Source organism: Balaenoptera ricei, chromosome 10 (genome assembly GCF_028023285.1).
Source record: "Balaenoptera ricei isolate mBalRic1 chromosome 10, mBalRic1.hap2, whole genome shotgun sequence".
NCBI lineage: Eukaryota > Metazoa > Chordata > Mammalia > Artiodactyla > Balaenopteridae > Balaenoptera > Balaenoptera ricei.
The window spans coordinates 77,370,511-77,390,135 of NC_082648.1; the positions used below are offsets into that span (position 1 = coordinate 77,370,511).

General features: G+C 36.3%; 1 protein-coding gene across 2 annotated transcripts; it reads right to left on the minus strand.

Moving 5' to 3' along the window:
• Positions 1-1,722: 1,722 nt before the first annotated feature.
• Positions 1,723-19,312, minus strand: KERA (keratocan). 2 transcript variants are annotated; one of them, XM_059934731.1, is made up of 4 exons: positions 19,213-19,312; positions 8,485-8,535; positions 6,270-7,163; positions 1,723-2,024 (listed from the first exon to the last, which is right to left on the minus strand). In XM_059934731.1, exons 3-4 carry the CDS (start codon positions 7,153-7,155, stop codon positions 1,849-1,851), a joined length of 1,062 nt encoding a protein of 353 aa, XP_059790714.1. In that variant the 5' UTR covers positions 7,156-7,163; positions 8,485-8,535; positions 19,213-19,312; the 3' UTR covers positions 1,723-1,848. The 2 variants fall into 2 exon arrangements, with proteins under 2 accessions (XP_059790714.1, XP_059790715.1); XM_059934732.1 differs by lacking the exons at positions 8,485-8,535; positions 19,213-19,312 and adding an exon at positions 8,711-8,779.
• Between the last annotated feature and the right edge of the window lie 313 nt (positions 19,313-19,625).

Consider the following 19,625-nt stretch of genomic DNA (forward strand, 5'->3'; position numbering starts at 1 on the left):
AATGATATCTGATTACCTGTATTTTCATGACATAATTTTATATGACATTATTTTCATAATTTCTTTATGTGCTTTGAAGTATTTTAAACTTATTCTTTTTCTTAATGTCTTGCCTTCAGCCAGCATTAAAAAACTGTTCCATATATGTTCACTGTTCTTTCCTCCCACCCCCAAATAAATTTTGGTATGAAAATACATAGGCAGTCCTGCACATTATATTTTCTTCTTGGGAATTCACATAACAAAATAACATATTAGTTTTCTGAGAAGCCTTGGATTAAAGTAACATGTTGGGCTTTCATTAACGTGGTGATTCACAAATGTACATGATCCTTTTTCCAAGGAAATATATTTATAGAATTTTTCAGAATAATGTCTGGAAAAATATATATAAATAGATGTATTAATCTATATGGAATATTTATTGTTAATAACATATACCTAACAAAATCAGGAATATAAGAAAACTGTACTTTGTTACTTAACAAAATCCTATTTTGTTTTGTTTTTGACTCATGAGAAACAGGTATATTATGTCAAGTGATTAGAATATAAATTTTTTCTTGTGTTCATTGGATAAAAGAGGAAAACGGGTAGGAGAAAATATATTTTAATGTATTCATGCTAGAAAAATGGAACTAATTGTTACTATAACACTTTTTATTAAAAATATATTCTTTTTTTTTTTTTATAAATTTATTTATTTATTTATTTATTTATTTTTGCTGTGCTGGGTCTTCGTTTCTGTGCGAGGGCTTTCTCTAGTTGCGGCAAGTGGGGGCCACTCTTCATCGCGGTCCGCGGGCCTCTCACTATCGCGGCCTCTCTTGTTGCGGAGCACAGGCTCCAGACGCGCAGGCTCAGTAATTGTGGCTCACGGGCCCTGTTGCTCCGCGGCATGTGGGATCTTCCCAGACCAGGGCTCGAACCCGTGTCCCCTGCATTGGCAGGCAGATTCTCAACCACTGCGCCACCAGGGAAGCCCCTAAAAATATATTCTTAATATGACTTGTGAATAAGCCTCCTGAAATAAATATTTTACTTCTGTTTTGTTAGAAAGCATTCACTCTTTTTATTTAAGGAATCCAATAAGCACTGGCAAATACAAGGACTGAACAATTTGCGATTCAAGTGGATTTCAAGTGTTAAAACACTAAGATTCTGTCAGAAATGTGTTACAATAAATGTAGAACTTTAATTGCTAAAGTACACTGTACTATATCTAAGAACAGCAGGTATAAGAAATAGTAATGAACTAAAAATGACTATTGCTCTGTTATTTGATATTAAATGACTAGAATTTTCTTGTTATAAAGTATTCGATGCATTTCATACCCATTCTTGAGCTAAATACCAAACTTATACTTACAAATGTTACTTAACAATCTGAATTTAATTATTTCTTTATAATTATGATAAAGAAATATCTCATGTTTTCATTTTCTCTAGAAATTCCTACCTCTTGTTAGATGTTGTGTTTATACTGTGAATATAATATCTGCATAAGCAATTTTGAACATTTGCAAACAAATATATCCTTCCTATTGAATCACAATGTATTTGTATTATTTGGTATTAATAAGCTGTGAGAGAGACAAAAAGGAACTATCTTTGAGTTGATAAACTATCTTAACTCTGTGTCTATTTTATTAATTAAAGAAAAGCAGGCTGTACTACATATCATGGAGAAAAGCAACTTTGAATAGAAAAAAAGTAAGCCATACAAATAAAAATGGTGGCCATAAGCCATTAAACAAGTGATTTTTATCTTAAACCTATGAATGGTAACCAAATTTCAGGTCAGAAATATGAACTCATTAAATCAATTTTAGATTGTTGAAAACATGTTTAAATAATGACAGCCTGAAGGAGCCTGAAGCAGATCATTAAATCCATTGGGACTGGTGGTTTGATTTCATTTCCATCCAGACGGAGGTAGCGAAGATGAGGTCCATAACTGAAGGAATCATGTTCCGCAGGCAATGTGATAGGAGTGGTAGGACATATTACAGAGACATTCACATCTACGGAGACAAAGAAAGCGTGAATAAATGAACTGAAATACAAGAGACTAAGGATGGGAAGACCAAGAGCTATTATCACAGTCCTACGGAGGGTCTAGTGGCCTGGTCTATGAAAGTGGCAGAGAAACAAACCTTTTTTGTGTAAGCTGGAAGTTATGCATATCTGTTTTACAGAAGTAACACCTGAAAAAATGTGCAATGTACACAGAGTCATCTCAGTCCATATTTTGCCATGCTTAATACAGAGCACTAGAAAGGACATATTGTTAAAAGTTGTGATGGAAACAAAGGTGTATATCACTTGTCTTCTTCCTTTAGCAAGCCAGATAAGGCATGATTTGATTACTGTAGAATGAGAAAGGTAGTATTTGGGCATTAGAGGTGGAAACAATGGTTCAGAGCTGGTACTGAAAGAACGGGTAGGTGCATGGTGGAATGGAGTAGATGGATGCAAAGGAAGAAAGCCAGTCTATTATTAGAGAAGGTGCTTGAAAGTTACCTTAAAATAATGCAAACACTCAAACTAGCAGTACATGATGATAAGTTTTTTTTAAGTGCAATTAATATAACTTTATATATGTGATATTTGCAGAGAACAACCTTGAATCTCCATACTTAAGTGTATTTAATTGGAAAGGAAACATTTGCCAAGAACTGAATTACAAAATTTCAAACCAGGAACTATCCCATCAGCCTTTTCATATGGTTAAGATGTGAGAAATCGTGCACCTGCCTTGGATCAGAGCCCTTGGCATCAATGTCTATACTGAAGTTTAGGAGCATTCAGGAGAGAAAGCCTCTTAAACCAGCGAAATTCTGACAAGTGTGCATAATAGCTGATCTCAACCATGAATTCATGTACTCCTTTTAAATCCTATTTTGAAACTGTTTTGAGGAAGAGATCTTCCCTTAGAAGATAAGACCCAACTAACTTTGGCAATGACCTTCCTTTTGTGTCCTGTTGGTGCACACTGACTTGTTCTGAAGGATTTTATGCTTACAGCACGGGTGCTTTGCTCTGATCTTATGCCATTTTGTGAATTCAACTTGCTAAAAATAATGACTCTGTATAGCAGATTTGTGTTCATCAAGGTATTTTTTCTTACATATATTATAACTTTATCATGACACAACCTGTATTGGGCAACATTATTATTCTCCCCACCTGGGCATTGCTGAAATAGTGGTTCAGACGGGTAAGGCAATGTGCACCAGGTATTTCAGCAAGTAAGTGGCAGAGCGGAGTCCCAGCCTCGTCCCTTTCCTACTACACAGGGTCCCTTGCCTGCTGGAGAGATTATGTCCTTTCTGATGTGTTATCTCCTATCCTTATCACCCTCATGACCCATAACCCATGCATGTGTGAGTAAACAGAATGTAAAAACAAGCATTCTAAATTTAATTATATTTTCATAAAGTAATTATAATGTTTCTGAGAGTACCAAGAAGTAACTTGTTCAAATAGATAACATTTTTGTCAAATTTAAAGTCCCCTAAGGTGTTCAGAAGAAATAAATATTTCCATTATTTTGGATAAGAAAAGTTCACTGTCCTATAAATTCTGAGAACTCTTCATATAAGAGGTATGTTTCTTGGCAACCACTTCATTAACAACTAGACTAGATTATGAGGTAAGAAGAACTAAGTACTTTAGCAGTTATTATAATGCATTGTGATATAATGGTGAGCCAAGAACTCTTGCCAGGGCAATTCTTCTTTTCCATTTCTTTTCTTGGAATATAGAAAAGACCATGCTTGATATCTACATTAAGCAGCAAGTAAATCAATTTCTCTTTGTTGACATTGTTGCTGTGAAAACGATTTTTACCTCTATTGATAGAAATTTGTCTTAAGTCTCATATTCTAGGCATCGAAGAAAAATGTGCTATGATAATAGTGTTGGAGTGGGGGAAAAAACACCTAATATGGGAAACCTTAGGTTCAGGTCCTGGCTATTATACTTATCCTTTGTCCTTGGAAAAATAGCCTCACTTAGTTGAGCCTCAGTTTTTCTTTCTTCAGAAATTCCTAATAACAGCACACAAGGTTCTTTTGATGATTAATTTGGGGTTCTTAAAGTGTGGTCCCTGGACCAACAGCATCAATACTACCTGAGAACTGCATGGTTAGACCCCACCCCATACCTATTAGGTCGCAAACCCAGAGGCTGGAGCCCAGCAGCCTGTGTCTTATAAGCCCTCCAGGTGATTCTGATGCACTTTAAGGTATGAGAATGATTGGAAAATAGAAATATATGAGAAAACGTTGAAAAAAACCCTCTAAAATAAAAGTGGAGGAAGAAGAGAGTCCTCTTCTTTGTGTAACTTTGTAAAACTATGTAAGTACCTAGCATAGGTGCCCAACCATGTGTTGAATTTTGCTACCTCACTCCTGAACACTCTCATTCTCAAGTTCCCACTTCAGGGGAATTCCCAACTCACAAATAGGGCTCTATGTGGAATCCCTTTAAATTAACTTCCTACATCAAATGTCTATGGGACTTTTGTTGTCAGGTAAGGAATGCACCTGTAGAAGCACAGAACTTTCATCAGGAAAAAATTACATTTATTTAGGTTGATATTGGCTGCTGTACTACTTGGTTCAGTGCACAGATTCAGCTATTAACATTTTTTTTTTTTCCTGTTGCATCTTTTGCTTTAACTACAAGATTAAACAATGTGTCTCATCACCATGGAAAAAATCACTGCTGTGGGAGCAGCCTGCTCATGGATTTTATGCTCAAGTTTGCTGTTAGAAAATATATATATATTGAAAAACTGAAGAATACCCAGTGCAAAATAGTCTATTCCTATAGGTTGGATGTTTATGTAATTATTTGCTTAATGAAAAGTTTAGTGAGTAATAAGCAGGCAGCACAACCTTCTGACAATTATCTGTGTCATTTTCCTGCAAACCATCCAATTGATTCTCATTTTAGGAATGTATTTTATAAGGTTGTTCAGAAGCCTCTTCGAGATTAGCTTCCTAAAAGGCTTGTGCTAGGGTGGAGCATGCATGGATACTTGCCAGGCTGGTATCACCCCCTGTAGCTGGGCCAAGATATTGTCTACTTCTACACCTGAGTCAGCCTGGTCTCAGGCATAATTGTGAAGATGCTAAGTTTGCCTTTAACGTCTCCAGCCCCTTCTTTCTATAACCACTTCTTCCTTTCATGGCACCTCTGCCTCCAAGACACTTTGCACTCATCTCTCACACGGGGAAGGGGAAGGGTAAGCTGGGACGAAGTGAGAGAGTGGCATTGACATATATACACTACCAAATGTAAAATAGATAGCTAGTGGGAAGCAGCTGCATGGCACAGGGAGATCAGCTCGGTGCTTTGCGACCACCTAGAGGAGTGGGATAAAGAGGGTGGGAGGGAGACGCAAGAGGGAGGGGATATGGGGATATACGTATGCATATAGCTGATTCACTTTGTTATACAGCAGAAACTAACACAACACTGTAAAGCAATTATACTCCAATAAGGATGTTAAAAAAAAAAAAAGCTATTTTCAGGAAAGGAGTGTGTATTCTACCTTGTTGACTGCCATTAGTCCTAAGGAGTTGCCAACTTCCAGGGACATTTGTCTCAATTTCAATTGAGCAAAGCCTTAAAGTACAACATTTCCCATGTATGGTCCCCAGAACATCAATCTCAGCATCCCTAGGAAACTTGCTAGAAACGAAAAGTCTCAAGTCCCACCAGACCTACTCAATCAGAAACTCTGTGATGGGGCCACCCATCTGTGTACTCTAACGTTTGAGAAACCCACTGATCTAAAGCAGAAATTCTAACTAGGGTGATTGTAGGCATCAGCTGTCCTGTAGGTTTTAGGACAGAGGTCCCTTCCTGATACCTCCTAAATCATATTCCTTCTATTACTATTCATGAGGTTGCTTGTGGCTGGTACACTTTCTTCAATAAGTCTGCCCACTGAGGCAGAAATATCATCAGAATCTGCTCAGAGTAAAAGAAGATAGAGACATTTAGTTTCTCCAACAGGTAATAGCCCTCTGTAGATTACTAAAATCCACTTTTCAATTTGCAATTTGAACATTTGAACTTCTTGGTTCATTGACACTGTCTGTGAATAGACAAAACGTGAAAATACACTAAAAAAAAATCTAAGGGCACGAGAGCTGGAGAGAAAACGAACATTACTGATATTCTTAAAGAAGATATAGAATAAATTTAATAACCATGAATATCTTAGTCAAAGACACACCCTGATGGTTACTTACTTTTAATTTTGTTATGATCGAGGTGAAGGTGCTGCAGATGAGCACTGATTTTGGGGACCTTTGTGAGTTGATTGTGAGACAGTTGAAGATCTAGAATTGATGATACATTAAAACCACTAGAAGGGAGGCCAGCATCTGATAATTTGTTGTGGTTGAGTCTCAGGAAGGCCACTTTAGGAATCACATTAAAATAATTTTCTGGTATTCCTTCAATGGAATTGTTGTCTAAAAACAGCTGCATAGTATTGGCTGGTAATCTTGGTGGCATATTCCTCAGGGAGTTCTTAGCCATATTTAGCTGCATGAGGTTCTTGAGTCCTTTAAAGGTGTCTCTTTGAAAGGCATTGTCTAATAGTTTATTGTGCTGCAGGTCAAGAAGGGTCAGGTTCTCCAGATTGCTAAAGGTCCCTTGAGGAATTCTGGACACCTTGTTTCTAGCTAATTGTAATTGTTCTAAACTTCTTGGCAATGGAGAAGGTACCTCCTCTAGCTCATTATCTTCCAGAAATAAGAAAAGCAGCTTCTTCAGTTGGCTCAGGGCTCCTTTTTCAATTCCATAGTTGGTTATTTTGTTCTTGTTTAGATTTATCCATCTCAGCTGGGTGGCATTCTCGAATGGCTTCTCAGGAATGGTTTCTATCAGGTTGTTTTCAAGATAAAGATACCAGATCCTTGATGGTACAGCAGGGATTTCTTTGAGACCCCGGTTTTCACAGTACAAAGAGGTAGGGAAACTGGGGGGACAGAAACATTCCCTGGGACAATGGAAGTCATGCACCATCCAGTCTTCTGGATCACTTGCCTCATAAACCTGTCTCACACTTCGAGTCCATACAGTATCTGTTATGAATAACACCCAGATGATGAAACAGATTGTGGTTGCCATTTTAGTACCTAGAGTAAGGGATGCAACTGTTAGATGTTTAAAGATCTTGACCTTTAGATAACTGCATGCACCAAAATGATCGATAAACATTGCTTCTTCAAGGGGGGGCGGGGAGGTAAAGACATGTCAGCATTTTATACATATTTATCAACGAATACCCATCTATTTAGTGGGCACTATCTGCAAAGCATTTTTGCAAACACTGAAACTGACTCACCAACTTGTAACTTTCTGGTTTTAACCCGATCACAATGAAAACCAAGACAGAAAAAGCAAATTTTAGGAACTCTTAAGTGCTTTTCCATTTCAAGCTATTTAATGCAAGGAAGTTAACTGAAATCCAGAGTTGAACACACGAGTACAAAAAAAGTGACCTTTTAATAACTCAGATTTAGAGTCTATGTTGTTCCTAAGAAGTTGGCATATGCTTTCACTTTTACTCCTAAATGAGCAGAACATCTGGATGAGATTTCCCAGGCTCTTTGGCCCTTCAACCAAAGAAATAGAGAGATCAAAGAACATTTTAGCAATTTTTTGTGAAGGAAAATTTTAGGATTTGAAGAAAAATTTGTGATTAATCTCTTGCTCTGTTGCTCAACTTCTCAGGTAAGTTTTATTTTGGGGGTTTAGGGAAAGACTTCTAATATTTTAAGTAGAGGATCAAGTTGTTTAGCCAAGAAATTTGGATTATGAAACTCTCTCTGTATAGATATAGCTATAGAGGTTGATACAGATATATATCACACTTACATAAGTAAGCGGTGTTACTATGGTTGATAAGAAACAAAACAAAACAAAGAACATACTCAGGATACAGGTGGACCTCCATATTTTCAGTATGGATGCTAACAGAGCAAAGGTTAACACTGATATGTGATACATTTAAAAGACATAAATCCTCCCCGTTGAGTTTCAACAAGGTTATGGGAACAAAGAACTATCCTAACAGGAAAATAATATATATCTATATAACAATAATGTTCTTATCAATGTACATTTAGTGCAAACAAACACTTGGTAATAAAGACTAAATAAATTTCACTGTTCCTTAGGAAGAGATAAAATCAGCATCATTTAGAAATGCTGATCTTTCGATTTTGCCACTAAATCGAGGGAAATGACAAGCGCAGGGCAGCTTACGCAAGCTGTCAAATTTCTTGCGATTGCAGAGCGCTGCTCTGGTCATCTTCCAACAGAGACACATTAAAACATTATTTTTTTTTCAGAATAGGGATTTGCTTTAGTTGTTGAAGCTGTAACCCTGCCTCTGATGAATCATAACTTTGAATTCTTAACTTTAAGAGTTTTGAAAAGCGTAAAATAGTTTACCTTGCTGTCCAGGAATGTATCGCTGAGTCCTGTGTCTGGATCTGAAGTTTGCTAAAATCAGTTAAGAAAAAAAAAAAAAAAAAAAAAAACTTTGACTAGAAGAATTTGTTTTTATTTTATGTTGTCTAGCCTCCTACGAGAAAAAATAAAACCTCCTCTGACCAGTCACCATGAACACCTTTGATCTATTGTTTCCACTTTGACAGAGCTTCAGAACACCGCTTACCTCAGTTTTCTTGGATCTTCCTCGTCCCTTTCTATTGGTCACTGCTCATTCATAGTAATGGACTGACCCAGGCTCCACTGTCGTGTGTTTGTGAATCCTCCCTAATATATATGCATCCATGGCTCCAGCTTTAACCCCTCCAACAACCACAGCACCTCAGTACCTAGGTAGTCCAGCATAGGAAATTCTGACTTTAATCTCAAGAACCTATAACAAAATTCAGTGCAACTTTCACTCTGAGTTCACAGTCCCAAAGATATTGTAATGCACTGATCTGGAGACCTGATCTAACAGCAAGAAACTAAAAGCAGTTTTGATTTCAACTACAACAAAAAGATTTTAAAGCATTTTTCTATAGATGATCTGTTTTAAAAATTGGATACAAAGACATAAAGACCAATGTTTTCTGTTCATATGGAAATATTTTATTCATTTTTTTGTATAAAACAGATGCTGGGATTCTATTTAGATATATTGTTTTTGGTCAAGGGGAAAAAGATAAAAAATGTATTTGAAAAATTTAAAAGTGAAATCAGGAAAGCTCTACCTGATGTTGGCACTAAATATGGTGTATAGAAATAACTTTTATAGAAATAATTTTTGTCTCTGTATTTCATATTGGGAGCTTTATTCCAAATAATTATTAAAATGAGATTTTTCTTTCCTGCATTATAACAGATGGTTTGCATTTAGGCCATTATAGGACATTCTGCTGCCCTGTTTTGTTTTTCTTTAACATACAAGTTTAGGATAATATGTCTTCCAGTTCTTGTATTTGAGGGAAAAAAATGGTATGCCTCTTAAGGAAAGACAAAAAGTTTTGAAAATCTCATTTTCAGATATTACCCTGCTGATTGATTGTAATCATTTTGTTTTTCAAAATCTATCTTATTCTGGGAAAAGGGAGTTGTATTGATATGACTCATTCAACACTGCCTACATAAATATTATCAAAGATAGAACACAGTGAAGAGGGGAGAGCACTGGACTCAAAAAACTTTTTCTGAACCACCTACTTCCTTTCTCCTAAACACAGTTTTGTCATCTACAACATACTGCTGGACTACCTCGCAAGGTTGGCCCTAATTTGTTGTAAATGATTAGGAAATGTTAACCTTTCTGTAGCATTAGCCCTACACTCTCAACTGAAAAATACCTTTAATTGTCAGGGCCTTGATAGCTTAAGATCAAATTCAGACATGATCTCTTAGTAGCCCAACAGGTACACTCCTATCATATTTTAAGTAAAAAATCAAGTGTTAATTTGCTTTTGTCACAACAATGATCTCCTCTCTCTACTCCATTTTTCCTTTTCTCTTTCTTCTTTTTCTAAACCCTCAGTATAAAACAACAGATGATCTCTGAATCTGCATGACCCCCTTTAGCTACTCTCTTATTTCTTAATTTTCTTTTTTAGCCAAACTTATTTTAGTCATTTCTTAATTCTATTACACAAATTTTGCTACGTGTCCAGTGTAGGAAAATTAGTTGTACATTGGCTGCCTCCAATTTCTGTTTCTTATTCACCATTCCACCCATGATTCATCCATCAAAATAAGGTTTCTAATCCCTCCGCTTCCCTCACATTGCTCTAACAACAACAACAACAAAAAAGCAATAACCTTCATATTTACTAATCTATTGAAGTCTTTTAGTGTTTCACCTACTTGACTTGTGACTTTTGGCAATGCAGACCCACCCCTTTAATAAAATGTGTCTTGGACTACATTCTTTCCTAGTTTTTCCTCCCCTTTCCTTGTGACTTCTCTCTATCTATGTTCTGAAGCTCTCTGTTTCCTCTAACAGTTTTTTAAAAAGCTTTTCTAGCATTTAAGTCTCTTTGAGATTCTAAGATCTCAAAGATTTTTAAACGATTCCAAGGTTTTAACCATTCCCTTTATTATGATGACTCCTGGGGCTCTTTCCTCAATCTAGCCTCCAGAAGAAAACCTGCACTCCAATGTGTGTATCCACTTGCTTTCTAGACATCTCCTGCTGCAGGTCTCACAGCCATATATCTAAAATGAAATTCACTATCTCCTTTTAACTGCTCTTGTCACTTTATACTTTTGAGTGACACTATCATCTTATTCAGTCTCCTAAACCAGAAATCTGGAAATCATTCTCAACTCTTCCTTCTCATTTTGTGAGCATATGATAGCAATCACATTTTAAGGACCCTGGGAGACATGATGTAAATAAAAATGATCATCTACAATGTTTGCCAGGTTTGGTATCATTGTTTCCAGACTAAAATATAGGATGTCTTCCACTGTTAGTATAATCTCTGTTTGTCTATGTCTTAATTTTTCCCATAACAATTCAATCTACCCTTCTTTGATTACTGATTCCTGAAGGATGGGGATTTAACTCTTCATTAGGACTGTTTAAGAGGAAGTTCAATAAATTAAATTAAGACAATGGTGCGAACCTCTGAGTCATGCTAGTTGTTATAAGAATTAATGGAAGACTCTGCCCAGTCTTATCTGACTCTGCTAAGAGGGAAAAATGAAGCCTAATGTGTAACGATGTGGCTTTGAAATTGTCCTTCTAATGACAGACTAATATTTTAGAAGTCCCTGGGGCTTTGGACATGGTAGGTATCCAATAACCATTTACCAAATGAGCAAATGAACAAATAAACACATAAGGCACATGTATCATTTTGATAATTATGATTTTTTTGATCAGCATAACTACTATGTGAATAGGAATATAGTGAAGAACCTTCAAAATATGGTAAAATAAATGTGAGTTAGAGTTTTCCTGTTGCATCTTACTAGCTGTTTGTGCAGGCACAGGTTATTTAACCATCATAAGCCTAAGTCTACCCATAATTCACCTGTTCTGACTACTATGAAGGGTTGTTTGAAAATCAAAGAAGATAATGAAGGTGAACATGTCAGAAGGCCCAGAAATTTCTTTCAGCAGAGAATGTGATAGTTGGTATCTTGGCCTCCCTGAGAGAAGTCCTAGAAACTTGAGATGGAGTTAAAGTCTTGTTGGCTTAACCCCTTTTCCTTCTGTTAGCACGTTTTGATGTTTCCTATTTGCTTATCTTGTTTCTACTTCTTAGTAAAAGGGAGGATGCTTTGCTAACCTGTCTTAGACTGGGGAATTTGTCTTGTTGCATTCCTAAAGATCGTTGACATTTAAAAAAAGAAGGCGATGCATAAAGGTATAAAAGACACGAAACTCTAGTAGGATTTCAAATTTGTTGGCATATGTATCTGATGATTCTATGTTAGCAATAGTTGGGCTGTTAGGTGCTCCCAGGACATATGTTTATGTCCAACTGACTATATGTTTACTAAGAGAAATAATTTTCTCTTCATAGATCAATTTTAGCCTGTTTAACTAAATTCTGTCAAAATATTTAAAAATATAAAAGGAATCCACTAAAATATATAGCTGACACACATGCATATACATGTGCATTTAAATTTTTTCAAAATAATACATTTAAAATATAGCAATGCCACATTTAAAAGGTCAAAATTACTACAAAACTGATAATGAACCAAGCAATCCCCCACCCCACACTTCGGTGTAAGTCCCGCTCCCAAGAGGCCATTGTTTTCAACTCTGTTATGGATTTCTTTTAATATTTACTTCAATGTCCTTGCTTGTACTTTTTGTTTAACTTATCAATTTTAAACATCAACTATTTTCTTTTATTTTTTTATTTTTATTTTCTTATTGGAGTATAATTGCTTTACAATGTTGTGCTAGTTTCCGCTGTACAATGAAGTGCATCAGTTATATGTATACATATATCTCCTCCCTCTTGGACCTCCCTTCCACCTCCCCCATTAGATAAAGATTTAGCACATTTGCTCATTCCCACTCTTACCCCACCTGCAACCATTATTCCTTTCAATAACTCCTAATGTATGTATACCACAAACTTTGATTAAATATTTACTGCATGTTATTACATAATATAAATATTATTTACTGCTGAAGAAAACAGTGCAAAATTATTTTAATTCCTTCATTGTATTGCACTTATTTGCCATATATATATATACACACATACATATATATGTGAAGTTCTCTATACATATATATCTATGTCACTAATATTTTCCAAAACAGAGTAATTCCTCAAACAGAATTATAAAACCATTTTGGAAATATTTTGCACCCAGGGGGTAGGGTAACATAGTGTGCTGGTTAAAAGTCAGATCTGCTTGGGCTTGAATAAAGCTCTCTTATTTACTAGCTGTGAAAAATTGAACAATTATTTATCTTTGCCTTAGTCTTCTCATCTGTAAATTAAGGATAATAATAATATAAATAATCATAGTAATAATACCCCCTCATAGGATTGTTATGAAAATTAAATGGGTTAGTATTTTTAAAGCACCTAGAACATGGTAAAAGTGTTCATAAAAAAAAAACAAAAAACAGAAATATTAAGTTCACTTTTTTCTCCTGGGAGAAATTTCTTCTGGAATTCCATATCCTCCTACTTCAATCTAGTTTGCTTGCTGTTGTAAACCAACCTAAGCAAATTTGGTAAATGACAATTTTTAAGTTATTTATGGTACATTTCAGTTGACTCATAATTAATGAGGGCTATAGGAATCTTCCCCTACAACCTACAAAGAGGTGTTAAGTTTGATGAAAATAAGTTCAACTGTATGTTACATAACAGGCCTTTATTTTGCACCAAATATTTAAAAAATTCATGAAGTGAGTCTCCATTATAAGATTTCTTCAAATGTTAACTAAGCTTACCTAAGGTGTCAAAACTAATGCAAATTCAATATCTTATAATAACCTATAATGGAAAAGAATAGATATATGTATGTATAACTGAATCACTTCGCTGTACCTCTGAAACTAACACAACATAGTAAATCAACGATATGTCAAAGAAAAAAAACCAAACAACAAAATCAGCTGTCTCTGACAAAGTACTGTCTTTTAAAGTACATTTATGAATAATAGAATCCTTGGTCTCTGGTCCAGTGAGATTGTTGTGGTCCTAGACTTCCTTCACCCATCTCCTGGGTTAGATCCCTTGTTACTTTCTGAATCTTGTGTTCTGTTCTTTCCTGGTTAACTCCACAGCATTGGGGGAACACAGCTTCTGATCACTTCCTGTGCACATGAGTTACTTCTCTTTTTTTGTGTGTGTGTGAAGTCACGTTTATAAAAATGTGTTTACTCAGCCCATACGCTTAACTGATATTTCGACTAGATACAATTCTAATTTGAAATAATGGTCCTTCCAAATTTTGAAGATACTCAAGAAAGTGATTGTCTTGTTGCTTCTTGAGTTGAAATAGAAAAGGTTAATAAAATTATAATTTTCAGTTTTTAGAATGTGACCTTTTTTGCTCTCATTAAACTTTTGAGATTTTCCTTTCATCTTCAGTTTCTGAACTATTACAACAATATGTCTTGAGAGGGTGTATTTCACTCACTCACTGAGTACCCAGGGAGTCCTTTTAATCTGGAAATTCACGTCCATATGGTCCATCCATTTTTTTCTATTTTCTCTTTTTGAAAGTCTTAGATGGTGCACCTCCTTGTTACACTAAATCTTTGATCTCTTCTTTTCTATTTCCATTATCAAAAGATTTTTATGCTTTCCAACAGATTTCCTTAATTTTGTCTTCTTTAAAATTTCTATATCATACTTCATGTATTTACTTTGGAAACATTCTCTGGTTGTTCCCTTCCTAAAGCATTCTTTTCTTTATGTAATTACTACCTTCTCTTTTAATCTCTTCAAAACGAGACTAAAAACTACAAGGTTTCGACAGTATTGTGAGTTTTTTTCTGCTCCCTGCAAGAATTTTATTTCCCTTGATATCTTTTTTTTTCTTGGCTTGATTTGACCTACAGAGGTATTTCACATTGGAAACATTCCTCACATAGCTGATGGTGCTTTGCTGAATTTTGATACTTAAGAAGAAGCGCTAGTAATCTTATTAGAAGATCTATGAGAATCAATAGCACTTGTCAGCTAAGGATCAGGTATTCTGTCTCTCTTTTTTATATATATTACACACATACACACACATATTTGGAATAAATTGAAAAAGTCAACACTTATTCTTCTTAGTGTACTTTTTATAACTTTGATTTTTTTATTAAAACTGCTAACATGAATTTTTTGGGTTGTGACTAAATAGCAAATAACCTTCCATGCATAGTTTAGCCTTTGTATATGAAGTGTCCTGAGGCTATGCTGTCCAAAATTTATCTGAAACTAGTAGCACACCCTGTCACTTATAAGCTATTTATGTTTTGATTCAACTTTGATATTTATGACTCTCTCTGGTGCCAGTTCCTCCAAGACTCTACAAGAAGACTTTCAATACCTAATCAAAAAATAAAAATAAAAATATCTCTGTGATTCTTGGGTGAGCTGTGTTACCAACTACCCAGAACCAATATTCTCTAGGATTGTTCTCCTCCAGCTTCTCAAGCTCTCTCCATTTCTACAATGTTCCACCTTAGCACTACTGGCTTTCAGAGGATACTAAGATAACAGGAAGTGAGCAACTTGAAAGCCAATTAGTTTAAAGCTCACCTCCAAAGCACTTCAGAAGAGGTCTCTTACAAGAAGGCATTTCATCAGAATAGTGAGAATTAGACTCATAATGTCTCCAGTATGTTGAAGAGAGCCATTGAGTCAAATAAGTATTCTTGTTCTCCTTGGCTTCTTATCAAACTGCCTTCCAGGGCATCCCAATCCATCCTATACTGTTGCAGCATTTCACTCTCAATTTGTTCCGATATATCGTATAATTTTGATTATAATTTATATAACTATAATTGTATTTATACTCTTCTTAGTCAGCTGGTCATAGAGAAAGCCCCCATGAGCCCCCGTGTACTTGATGAATCAGCACTGCCGAGCAATTGAGATTAGGCTAGATAGATCAGGTAATACTAGGTTTATGAGTAGTTAACGTCAAATTGTTGTTTAGCTTCCCCTTGGGTCCAGTTTCTTAAAAGGACAGTAGTTATTTGCTAAATATAAGCATATCCTTGCTTTGGAAAGCTAGGGTTTTAATTCTCTTACTAAGGCTTACCACACACTACATATAGCAACCTGACCTACTATGAACCCTTTAAACATCATTCAATCTGATGAGTGATAAGTAGCAGGATCACTGTGACCTCAGCTGTCTGGAGAGCCTTCTCTGGCCATGGGACAAACTCAAATCTTACAGCTTCTCAGCACCAGACTCACATGCAGTAATATGTGGCCTCCAAAATTCAAAGAGACTATTCATGTTCCTAGTGGTCATAGAGACATGGTTCAGCAAACTGTCTTCACTTTAGAGAGCTAGCCCAACTTTCCTTAGACCTCTTAACCTTTAAAATAAATCAGTAACTTGACAGCCCTATAGTCTTCCATTGTATTTGGCTCCAATGTGCTGGCATTCAAGTGTCTAATTAATGTATCTAGCTAATAAAGTTTACCCTCTAGGTTGTATCACATGATGTTCTGTGAGATGGTATTTCTGCAGACTATAATGTGGTGCAAAGCCAAGGAGTTAACACAATCCAGAAACAGTATGGCAAAATTATATTACTATTCCTGCCTGGTGAAATAAAACAGACTGCTTCTAGTAATTTTGTTTATTGGAATAGAGGAGAAAGACATTATTCAGATCAGTTGCTTTATACAAAGTACTAAGAGCTATAATGATTTGGACCCCATATGGAACAGCAGTTGCAACAGAAGTTGCCATCTAATTAAACTTTGGAAAATCCATTTTTATCTTCTCAAACTATCCTTCCACTACTAAACACAAATGAGAATCCGCTGAGGATCATTAGCACTGCACTTTTAAGTCACTAAAGATGGCACTAATATTTCTGATTTTTATTGAAGCATTATTGTTATTAATTTAATATTTTTGTAGGAGTAGAAAGCTCTGCAATTTTCAACTTCGTATTTCCAATCAAAATGTTCCTTTTTCATGGGTTACAGAGCTGATGTAAGAATCCATCATATTTTGAAGTCATCTATTCCAGCTGTACAAGAACTTGGGTAATAAATATAGGAAGGATAAAGGTAGCTTCTCCACTTGTCATTTTAACATCAAAATACCCTCACTAGTGGACTGCAGAAGTGTCCTGTGTCCCCGGGAATTAGTTGTGTTTCAAAACCATGTTTTCTTTCACAGGGCACAGTTAATTTGGTAACGAACTCTTGTTCTTTTAGGCAAAGACTAGGTAAAAAAAAAAGTAGCACACACTTGAGATATCATTGCAAAGTACTTATTTAAGACAAGATGCCCTCTCTTTCATTCTGGTGGCTCGAGGTCCATGATTTACCTAAGTTTTAAAAATTCAGTGAAGGGCAGAAATTCCATATCTTATGTCATAAGGACACACCCAAGGCTCTGATGAGCAGTTCTGGAGGGTTATTAATTTCACAAATCAAATAGCTCTACAGAGGACTTCACACCTCTTTCATTCCCAGAAATCTAATTCTCAACTGGCTGTTAAGTTCTTTTTGGATCAGACTATTCTGACTTTGTACTGATACTAATATCTATTAATGGAAAATATATCTGTTTTACTCATTGGTAGTTAAATGACACTACATTATCTCTTCCACTCCAGATTTGCCCTTCCTCACTGAAATCAGGGAATCAATTTTCATTACTATGCCTTCCACCAACAATTCATGGACATCACTAAAGTCTTTTTAAAGATACTGGAATTCCCATCTCCAATATATGTCTCAATTGGTGAAGATGGTTGGGTGGATTATACATGATAAAAACCCATTTTATCATATAGTATAAGAATTCCATTTTGTGAAAATTTTTATTTTGTGCTTCTATACTATGCCGAGGAATCAACTTCATTTAATGTATGCTTCCATTGAGTTCCATTTTGCGGTATTTCAGCAAACTAACAGACTCCCAGCTCCTTAAACTATGTCAATGGATCCACAGTCTCTGAAAGTACACTCATATAACTAATTCAGCTTGATCTAATGTTATCATTCTCTCTCCTTGGTTGAGTACCCTCAGACTCCATCCATCTTTTCTAATATTTAGCCAATATAAGTTAGGCAATTCCTGTAGTTCATTTATAACAGTATTTCCATCTCTAGATTTTACTTTCTCATTGATACCCTGTTGCTCCTTCTTATTATAGGTGGGAATCATTGAAGGTTAAGGGGAATGGGGCATGAAAAGAATAAATTCCCTCCTAAAGTTAATGCCTTGAGTTGAGGAACTAGTTATATCTCCAAAAAGGAAGGAATTGCTTTACAAATCAAGGAGTGTGGGGCTCTTTCAGCAAACAAAGGAGGTTCGGTGGGGCTGGGAATCGTGACCACTCCTTCTCATCTGTATCTTATTGTCTAATCCCTATGCCAATTCTTGGGTGGCCCTCTGTTTCCAGATCAGTGGCTAACTTTGTTGGACTTATGAACAAATTGGACTTACTAATGTGCTCTTGGAAGGGAACTCGTTTGTACGTAGGGGACTTACTGTATGGTTTTTCAAAGCCTTACCCTCAGGAAATGTGTCATTTCTGGTAACTATACAGGGGCCATGTCCCATTTTTGTGGGTCACTGTCATCCAGACTCTTACCTCTGAATAATTTCAGGGTTCTGACTGCCTTTTACCTAAGCTATGCAGATAACCAATGTGAATTTCCCCATATTTCCCAACAATCTGATGTCAATAATGGATTTCTGGTATTGATATCTTTTTCTACTAGACTCCTTGGCTATAAATACCAGAGAATAATTCCGGGTGTTTCAACAAAAAGAGGGTTTCTTTGAAAGTGACAGGTGGACTCACATAAATGAGAAGAGGCTGGAAGAGTGAACTTGGAAAACAGGCAGAAGATAAGGAAGCTTTTAAAAACTAGATAGAAATCATCTGGCCAGGAAGCACTGCCATTACTGCTGATTATCACTGGAACCAGAGGGTCTTACCAACAGCCTTCACTGGGGGCCACCGCAGATGAATTCTAAGCCAAGAACACGCCTCTCCTTGGCTAAGCCTGACATAAGCTCTACCCTGGCTTTATGAGGCTGGGAAGAAAAGAGATACTGAGGGGCTACTGAGCCCCACTAAGATTACAATCAAGGGCAGTTTTCTACATATAAGAAAAAGGTCTGGAGCTGGGACAGATGAAAAAGTGACAGACCTTTACTCAGGAATATGCAATTGCCTGATTAAAAGCATGAACTGGACACTTTTCAGCACAGAAGCCTTCATGATTGTCCCTTGCTTACTCCAGGACTCTGTCTTGATGGGTTCCCCCACCCTGCATCCACAAGCCCTCTGCTGTAGCCTTACCCAGATTTTTGCAGTTTTCTGAATTTACTGTTACATCTTCACTCCAAGCCTTGCTCATGATGCTTGCTCAACAAAAATCCTCTTACCACCCATCCGCCTGTAGAACACAACACTCAAACACAGCATCTCTTCCTCAACGAGGGCATTCAATACTACTCTCCTTTAGAAATAAGTACATGCTCCTGTTAGAACCTACTTACCCAATGTAGACTCAATTCCAGCTAACAATTTGTGATTGTTTCTCTGTCTTCTAGGCTACAAGTTTCTTGATGACAGGCAATTCTTTTTTTGTTTGTTTGTTTTTTGGGCCTTGGAACCCGATTGAAATTCCCGACAGATATTTATTGCAAAAACATTTCTCTTTATATAACAATTTGATCAGGCTGAGGTGTGATAAGCAGGAAGGCAGCCATTAAGCAAGGCTGTCAATGTGGCAGAATAGTCTCCTCCTGCTGATGGGTGTGGCGTAGTCATGGCCGTTCATTAGAAATTAAAGCGGAACTGAAATCCATTTACTGCCTGGTGGCGTGCAGCGCTGTTGTTACAGCTTAACCCAGCGTCTCCCGTATGCTGTGAGGCCGGCATATGTCAAGCAGCCTCCAGCTGTAATTCC